Source organism: Natator depressus, chromosome 24 (assembly GCF_965152275.1).
Source record: "Natator depressus isolate rNatDep1 chromosome 24, rNatDep2.hap1, whole genome shotgun sequence".
NCBI classification, from domain to species: Eukaryota; Metazoa; Chordata; order Testudines; family Cheloniidae; genus Natator; species Natator depressus.
The window spans coordinates 17,731,851-17,741,300 of NC_134257.1; the positions used below are offsets into that span (position 1 = coordinate 17,731,851).

General features: G+C 64.6%; 1 protein-coding gene across 1 annotated transcript; it reads left to right on the forward strand.

Moving 5' to 3' along the window:
- The first annotated feature begins 1,179 nt into the window (after positions 1-1,179).
- Positions 1,180-9,450, forward strand: LOC141977317 (B-cell receptor CD22-like). The gene is made up of 7 exons (XM_074938733.1): positions 1,180-1,252; positions 1,412-1,792; positions 2,487-2,780; positions 3,265-3,537; positions 6,662-6,761; positions 7,371-7,512; positions 8,387-9,450. Exons 1-7 carry the CDS (start codon positions 1,180-1,182, stop codon positions 8,525-8,527), a joined length of 1,404 nt encoding a protein of 467 aa, XP_074794834.1. The 3' UTR covers positions 8,528-9,450.

Below are 9,450 nucleotides of genomic sequence, written 5' to 3' on the forward strand. Positions count from 1 at the left end.
AATTGCTACAGGAAAGTGAAACTGACCAGGAGCCTGTGACTGGGCCCTGAGAGAGGTATGGGAGTCCAGAGCAGCGGGGGTGGGGTGGGGGGTTGGGGGGGATAGATAGCTAGATGGGGATGGGGGGGATGGACAGTGGTAGATAATTAGAGGTGTGGATGGATAGACAGAGGGATGTATGGGGATACATGTGGGGGTGTACTGGGATGGATAGATAGAGGGGTGTATGGGGGATGGAGGAATAGATAGGGTGGGTGGGGGTAGGGAGAGGGAGTGGGTGGGGATAGATGGGTGAGGGGAGGGAGATGGGGTGCATGGGGGAGGGAGGCCTGGGTCCGTGCAGAGGCCAGGAGCTCCCCCGAGCCAGGCCTGGGCAAGCGGCCAGCAGCTGGGGGTGGGGGACGGGGACTGTGCTGGGTCATGTGACCTCCGTCTGTGTCTGCTCAGCCCGTGCCCAGCTGATGATGACCCCCCCCCCCCCCCCCGCCGGCCCTGGCCTCAGCACCAGAGCCCACTCCTCTCCCAGAGCCAGGGAGAGAACCCAGGAGTCCTGGCTCCCAGCCCCCACCCCGCCCCTGCTCTAACCACTAGACCCCACTCCCCTCCTAAAGCCAGGGAGAGAACCCAGGAGTCCTGGCTCTATTTTGAGCTCTGCTGCTGCCTCAGTTTCCCTGCTGTAGATGGGGGGCGGGGGATGGAGGGGAGTGAGCAGCTCCCTGGGATGGGGGCGGGGTCTCTCCTAGGGGAGGAGCTGGGACGGGTGATGGGGGGCGGGGTGACCCCCTACCCCAGTTTCCCAGCCAGGATTGGCTCCAGCAACACGAGCTGCGGGTTTTCCTAAGGAAGCCAAAGGGCTTTGGGCTGCGACTGCCCCGGGCGGAGAGAAAGCAAAGGGGGAGCGAGTCCTGGGGTGAGTGAGATACGGGGCCCCCCGTAGGCGGCACAGCCCTAATCTGGCCCCAGGGTGGGGACTGGCTGCCTCGGGGGTGGAGAATGGGGCCTGGGGCCTTTCCCAGTTGGGGGGCGGGGGGGAGGGCGCTGGCCTCAATCCAGGCTAGATCAGTTCCACTTATAACCCACCGCTCTCTCTCCAGCCCCAGCTTTCACAACTGACCTCGCATTGCGGAGCAGAGAGGGGGAGGGGACGGACACTTGGGGTCCGAATTGAATCCCCCCGACATGGCTGGATCCCCCCAGGCCCGTCACGCTGTGAGCCTCACGTGGCAGCACCTCCTGCTGGCCCTGCTGGAAGGTAAGTCGCGGCCATCCCTGTTCCCCAGCTGCCCCGCCCCAGAGGTGGCTGCATCTCGGCCCCAGGAGAGCCATACCTGCGTGGCATTATGTGTGGCTGTTCCCCAGCTGCCCCACCCCAGAGGTGGCTGCACCTCAGCGCTACATTCTGTCTTTCCAGCTTTGTATTACAGCCGTGTCTCTGGCTCTTGGAGATCCTCGCTCCCTGGGACCATCCGGGCTCTGAAGGGCTCCTGTGTGGTCATCCCCTGCTCGTTCACCTACCCCGGCTCCCGTGAGTCCCTGGGCGGTCCATTCAGCGTGGTCTGGTACCAGTACCGGAGCCGGGGCTACCCCGAGATCTATAACAGCCAGGATATGGCCAGCGTGCTGGCCGAGTACCAGGCCCGGACTCAGCTGCTGGGGGATCCGGAGATGGGGAACTGCACCCTGAGCATAAACCCCGTGCAGAGTGAGGACGCCATGAGCTACTACGTCTGGATCAACCCCGACTCCGTCAGGCATCGCTTCTACGACGTCACAGTCCGGGTGGAGGTGGCAGGTAACTGGACACCCCCCACCTCGCACAGGGCAGCCCCCCTGGGCACAAAGATGCGGCCAAAGGGAGGCTGGCAGCAGAGGGTTCCACCCCAGAGACAGTCGCATTGCAGGATGCCTGTATAAAGAGCCGCCCCTCCCCATATCTCAATGCTGGGCGAGGGGCACCGGCAGAGCTGGGGGGAGCCCAGGGCTGGGCTAGCAGGGGGGCTGCGGGTCGGGAGGGAGGGCACCGGCAGAGCTGGGGGAGGGCTCGTTGCCAGGTGGCTAGTGGGGACCAGAGCAGACACCACACCAAGGAAAAACACAGAGCACCCTGCACAGCCCCCCAGAACCCCACTTCCTCCCCCTGCCCCAGGCTGGGCCCAGCCCTTCCCCCTCAAACTGCTTCCTCTGTTACCAGCCACGAAAAGCACAGACCTCAGCAACACTCCCTGCTCTAACCACTAGACCCCATTCCCCTCCCAGAGCCAGGGGGAGAACCCAGTCCCTGCACCCCCACCCCAGAGGCAGCTGCATCTCAGCACTGGTGAGGGATCCTTGTATAAACAGCTGCCCCACCCCAGAGACGGCTGCATCTTGGTGCCGGGCCAGGCGCCCCTGTAGAAACAGCCCCTGTGACCCACCCCAGAGGTGGCTGAATCCGAGGGCGATCGCTCGCTGCCGTCTGTAACACCCTCCCCGTCTGTCTCCCCCAGACACTCCAGACCCGCTGATGCTGAGCGACCCCGGGGTGCTGATCGAGGGCGACCAAACCACCATCACCTGCTCCGTCCGCCACACCTGCCCCTCGGCCCCTCCCAGCCTGGGCTGGAGCCCCGGGGGGGGCAAAGCCGCGACCAGGCACGAGCGGCTGGCGGGGGGCGGCTGGCGGGCGGAGTCAGAGCTGAGCTACACCCCCTCATACAAGGACCACGGGCAGCTCCTGCAGTGCACGGCCACCTTCCCCAACCAGCAGCAGGCCCGCAATGGCCTGTACCTGCAGGTCAAGTGTGAGTGAGAGGCGCTAGGGGGCGCCGTGCTGCAGGGGGCGGTGCGGGCGGGGGGCCACTGGGGGCGCTGTGGTGCAGGGGGCAGGAGGGGGCGCTGTGGTGCAGGGGGCAGGGCGGGGGGTCACTGGGGGCGCCGTGCTGCAGGGGTCAGCAGGGGGGGTTAGTAGCGGGTTCTGTGGTGCAGGGGGCAGGGCTGGGGGTCAGCAGGAGGTGCCGTGGTGCAGGGGGCAGGGCGGGGGGTCAGCAGGGGGCACTGTGGTGCAGGGCAGGGGGTCAGCAGGGGGCGCTGTGGTGCAGGGAGCAGGGCAAGGGGCAGGAGGGGGTGCCGTGCTGCAGGGGGCGGGGTGGGGGCTCTCCCCTCGCGGTGGGGGCTGGCCCAGAGGACTGGTGGGGTGCTGCGGGGAAGGCTGGAGGAGGGAGGAGCTCTGGGCTCTCGGGGTGGCTGGTGGGGGCAGGCTCCCCCCAATGTGCCCCCTCCCCCCAGATCGCCCGCGGGGCGCGGCGGTGGCCGTGGTGGGGCCGGCCCGGCTGAAGGAAGGCGACAGCGTCACCCTGCGATGCACCAGCCAGAGCCACCCTCCGGCCACCGAGTACCGCTGGTTCCAGGGGCCGCGCCGGGCCCTGCTGCCCGGGCTGGGCCGGGGCCCCGAGGTGACGGTGCCGGCCGTGGGGCGCCACTCGGGGCCCTACCGCTGTGCCGCCGAGAACGAGATCGGCCTGGGGGAGGACTCGCCCGCCGCGCACCTCGACGTGGAGTGTGAGGGGGCAGCGGGACGCGGGGCCCTGCCCCCTAGGGGCGCCGGCCCCGATCCGGGCACAGGGCGGGGGCGGGCTCAGTGGGGTGGGGAATGAGGCACGGGTCCTTTCCCCTCTAGGGGGCGCCGGCCCCGATCCGGGCACAGGGCGGGGGCGGGCTCAGTGGGGTGGGGAATGAGGCATGGGCCTTTTCCCCTCTAGGGGGCGCCAGCCCCAATCCAGGCACAGGGCAGGGGCGGGCTCAGTGGGATGGGGAATGAGACACGGGTCCTTTCCCCTCTAGGGGGCGCCAGCCTCGATCCGGGCACAGGGCGGGGGCGGGATCAGTGGGGTGAGGAATGAGACACGGGTCTAGGGGGCGCCGGCCCCGATCCGGGCACAGGGCGGGGGCGGGCTCAGCGGGGTGGGGAATGAGGCACGGGTCCTTTCCCCTCTAGGGGGCGCCAGCCCCGATCCGGGCACAGGGCGGGGGCGGGCTCAGCGGGGTGGGGAATGAGGCACGGGTCCTTTCCATTCTAGGGGGCGCAGGACCGGATCCATTCCTGGGACAGGGGACTGGCTGGATCGGGGGGTGCGGAAGGGGCTTCGGGGTCTTTCCCCTCTAGCCGGTGCCGGCCCCAGGTTGGGGGGCTGGCTCAGGGTTGCAGGAAATGGGGCATGGGGCTTTTCCCCTCTGGAAGGTGCTGGCCCCCGATCAACCCCAAGGCTTGGGTGGCAGGGAATGGGGCACAGGGCTGTTCCCCTCTAGGGGGCGCTAGCCCCGATCCGGCCCCTGGGCGGGGCACTGGCTGGCTCAGGGGCGGCCGGGGGATCTGGGCTTGGTGCCCCACATGTCCCGTGTCCCGTTGCAGACCCGCCGGAGCTGCTGCCATGGGGGAACTGCACGGTGCGGGGCAGCGGGCCCGGGGGGGCGGCCACGTGTCACTGCGCGGCCGAGGGGAACCCCCCGCCCCGCCTCGAGTGGCGCCTGCCCAACCGCACCCTCCCCGGGGACTTCGAGGGCCCAGAGCTGCGGGCGACTTCGTGGGCGCGGGGCCCGGTCGTGAGCGGGGAGCTGCGGGGCCCGGCCGGGGCCCTGGCCAACGTGTCCTGCTCTGCCAAAAATGCCCATGGGCAGAGCCAGGCCGCGCTGCCCATTGTGCCCGCAGGTACCGGGGGCCGGCGGGGGGCTCGGCATGGGGCCTCCTGGTACCGTAACTGCTCATGTACACGCCCCAACCCGGGTGCCAGCCGCACGTCTGGTTGCCAGCCGGAGTTCCCTCTAAGCTGCATGCCGGGCAGGTGCTCAGGGCCGCTGTAGCCTCGGGGGAGCCTGCCCCCCAAGCCCCTCATCCCTGGCCCCACCCCAGAGCCCTCACCCCCCAACCCTCTGCCCCAGCCCTGAGCCCCTCCCACACGCCGAACCCCTCAGCCCCGCCCCCGCCAGATGACTTTGGCCCCGATATGGGGGTGACGGGGCACACGGGGTCGTGTCGCACGTCTCCTCCATATTGGTGCACGTCACAACATTCACTCCGCACGCGGGTGGGGAAAACGAGAGGGAACCTTGTTATGCCAACCGTCCCGCTTTGGCCGGGCGTCTCCCGGAATCAGGCTCCATCTCCCGGAGGCTGCTGCAGCCAAATGGGGGGAGAGTTTAGGCACTAAAAGTCCAGCGGTGCAGCGGGGCTAAGGCAGGCTCCTTGCCTGCCCTGGCCCCACACCGCTCCCAGTGGTGGCCCACACGCCCCTGCGGTTCCTGGCGGGGGGGTGTCTCTGAGCACTGCTCCCTCCCCAAGCGCCGACTACACAGCTCCCATTGACCGGGAACTGGGGCCAATGGGAGCTGCGGGGGCAGTGCTTGCGGGCACTGGAAGCGCATGGAGCCCCCCACCTGCCCCCCAGGGGCTGCAGGGACGTGCCGGCCACTTCCAGGAGCGGTGCAGAGCTAGCCCTGCCTTAGCCCCGGTGCACCACTGTCTGGGAGCCAGCTGAGGTAAGGCCTCCCAGCCGAGCCCTCACCCACCTCCTGCACCTGGACCCCTTCCCCAGCCCTGAGCCCCCTCCTACACCCCTCACCCCCTCCCGCACCCCAACCTCCTGCCCCAGTCCTGAGCCCCCTCCCGCACCCAAACTCCCTCCCAGAGCCTGCACCCCAACCCCCTACTCCAGCCTGGAGCCCCCTCCTGCCTCCAAACTCCACCCCCGAGCCCACATCCCTCAACCTGTCCCGCACCCCAATCCCCTGCCCCAGCCCTAAACCCCCTCCTGCACCCAAACTCCCTCCCAGAGCTTGCACCCTGCACCCCTTCCTGCAGCCCAACCCCTTCCCAAAGCTCAGCCCAGAGCCCCCTCCCACACTCCGAACCCCTCGGCCCCAGCCCAGAGCCCGCACCCCAACCCCCTGCCCCAGCCCCCTGAAAGTGAGTGAGGGTTGGGGAGAGCAAGTGACGGTGGGCGGGGGGATGGAGTGAGCAAGGCGGGGCCTCGGAGAAGGGGCAGGGCAGGGGCGGGGCCTCACGAAGGGGCGGGGCAGGGGACAGGGCAAGGGGGTTTGAGTTTGTGTGATTAGACAGTTGGCAACCCGAGCCGCATGTCTGGGGTAGCTCTGGGGGGGCTGGGCTTGGGGCTCTCTGTTACCTTAATTACTCACGTATACACCCTGACCCGAGTATCTGCCCCATGTCTGGGTAGCTCGGGGGCTGGGCATAGGGTGGCCTGCTGCTGTAATTACTCACGTACACATCCAGGTCTGGTATTACCATAATTACCCTTTTACACGGGTTGTCCCTCGTATAAATCTGCCGTTTATTGAATATAGCCTGAGTGTGGGTGTGGGGTTACTGTATATACTCACACCCAAATATAAGCCACCCCTCTAATTTACCCCCGGGGCCAGAGTAACCGAGGAACCGCTAAGCGGGTAGTGCACCCTTCCCATATTTGCTTATATATACACGCACGATGAGTACAAGCTGCCTGCCTAATTTAGCTCAGGAGAGGGGACGATAGCACCCTCCCACCCATGCATGGGCATGCTGTTACTGTAATTACCCATATATAGATGCTGCCCCCCCCCTTTATGCACTGCTTGACACCATTAATCCCACTGCTCACACCAGCTGTGTCTGCCTGTCTCTCTGCAGGGGACGATAATTTGCTGCTCATGGTCTCCAGTGGAGTGATTGGCGGCGTTCTGCTCCTCTCGGTGCTGGCGATCGTGGTCTACAAGGTAGCCAGAGCCAGGTGAGGGCACCAGGCCACGAGCTTGGAGGTCTGGTGGCTTAGCCACAAAGGAGCTGCAAGGTCAGCAGGTCCCACTCAACCCCAGAGGGCATGGCAGCAGGCACAGAAGAGGAAGGGGCATGAGCGGAGGGCAGATATAGAGAGGCCCAGAGAACTGGACCAGGAGGATTGAGGGGGGGTGGGTTCATTAGGACATAGGGAGACACCTGTGAAAAGCAGGCAAGTAGGAGGGGATTGGACAGAACCTGGCTGGTCTCCTTTGGTATGAGGCTCCTCTAAGAAATAATTAACCCGTGGGACTCCCTGCAACTGGATAGTTGCAGGGTTAACCCATGGGACTCCCTGTCACTGGGGATTAGCATGGTTAACCCACAGGGCTCCCTTGCCACTGGATATTTGCAGAGCTAACCTGTGGGACTCCCTGCCACTAGATATTATCAGAGTTAACCCAGAGGAATCCCAGTCACTAAATATTGGACGGTTTAACCCATGGGACTCCCTGCCACTGGGGATTAGTTGTGTTAATCCCTGGGACTGGCTGCTGCAGGGTGGGCTCGTCGGCAGCTCCAGGGCTGCGGGAACCGAGCTAAAGCCTGCTCTCTCCTGCAGGAAAGACGAAGAAGAGGGTCCCTCGATCTTCGACAACGAAGGCAACGGGGAACAGAGGCAGTCCCTCAAGGGGGGGAAGCCGAGCAAGGCGAAGAAAGAGGAGCAGTTCAACCTATACAACAAGGCAAAGGCCGGGGGAGAGGTGGGAAAGGCCAGGGTCACACGCTCCCCCCGCCAGCTAAGCTGGGAGTGGCCTGGTTCTTCCCAGGATGGGAGACCTGCAGGGTGGGGGCTCTCCTGTGGCAATCAGGGCTGGCCCCAATGCCCCAGTGCAGCACGAGGGGGCGCCGTGCTGCAGTGATTAGCACTGAGGCATTGGTCAGTGCGCCCGAGTGCCGAGTAACCAGACCTCTCCGCTGTGTGTGAGACCAAGGAGGGCGGGATGTGGCCCCCGGCATCCTGGCCAGATTCCCAGATAGTTAATTACATTGGCGTCCCTAAAATCCATTCTGTCACTGTAGATACATTAGTCTTTGTTAACTGCCCTTGGCTGCATCTCGGTGCCGGGCGAGCCGTCCCCATGCGGCGTTGTGTGCGGCTGTTCCCCAGCTGCCCCGCCCCAGAGGTGGCTGCATCTCGGTGCCGGGCGAGCCGTCCCCATGCGGCGTTGTGTGCGGCTGTTCCGCAGCTGCCCCACCCCAGAGGTGGCTGCATCTCGGTGCCGGGCGAGCCGTCCCCATGCGGCGTTGTGTGCGGCTGTTCCCCAGCTGCCCCGCCCCAGAGGTGGCTGCATCTCGGCGCCTGGCAAGCCGTCCCCATGCGGCGTTGTGTGCGGCTGTTCCCCAGCTGCCCCGCCCCAGAGGTGGCTGCATCTCGGCGCCTGGCAAGCCGTCCCCATGCAGCATTGTGTGCGGCTGTTCCCCAGCTGCCCCGCCCCAGAGGTGGCTGCGTCTCGGTCCCGGGCGAGCCGTCCCCATACGGCGTTGTGTGCAGCTGTTCCCCAGCTGCCCCGCCCTGGAGGCGGCTGCATCTCGGCGACCTCTGTGTGAGTCAATCCTTCCTCTTTGCATCCTCAGGAGCTGGGCATTGATGACTACGAGGCCATGGAGAGAGTGGAAGACTATGAGAATTTAGCAGCAGGAGGAGCCGGACATTACGGGAACGTTGGCACTTGGCAGCCGCATTTGCTGTCTGAGCAGATCTACTCCAATGTCTAACCCTAGAGTGGGAGCAGACGGGCCGCAAATGCTTCTAAATATCTCTTCTATTTAAACAAGTGCTTGTATAGCTAGGAGTAATAATAGCTAGATCCGTGGGGGTGAGTGGTGGGACGGCTGGTGACGACCTGGTGGGGGCAGTGGGATACGCCTAGAGCCAACCCATGTCGGGGACTGAGGTAGTAAGTTGAATCACTGGGAGCAACATGATGCTAGAGGTGTGATATAGAGAGGGGAAAACTGGTGTGAGCGGTGGGATTTAGCTAGAGTGAACTGGTGCTAGACGCGGGATTGCTGGAAAACTAACCAAATCACCCATCCCTGCCCGTAGCCATCTGCCTCCGCCAGGGATGGTTTTGTCACCACGTGTACCTGTAAAAGACCCCCACGCGCCCACCAGTCCCGGGCCACATGCCAGCTTCCCCGGGCATACGCTGATGTCCACATGCCCCTCCCCCCGTCCCCCAGAGATGCCCAATCAGATTTGGTACCCCTTGATGACATAAGACATCCAATGGGATGACGCCCCTCGTATCAGCTGGTCCCTGTGCCAGGTCCCATTAACCCCCTAGGGGCTGGAGCGGAGTGAAATGCATGTAGGATCGTGCAAGGTTAAGAAGAGAGGATTTTTCTACCTTCTCCGATTTCCTAAGGGTTAAAAAAAATCCCCCTAAAATCCTGGAAGGGGAGAATCTCAGGGTCTTGAAAGGTTCAAAGACCCCATAGGGGCAGGGTGAAAGGGGGTGACTTGAAACCCTGTTGATTGTGAAGGAACTGATCACATCTGCCCCTGGGTGCAATTTTACTGCTGGGTTTAATATTATTAACCCCTGGGACTCCCTGCCACTGGATATTAGTTAAGCCCTGCAAATCATGGTTATAGAGCTTTGAAAGGCTATATTTCACCCCGCTGTTCTTTTCTA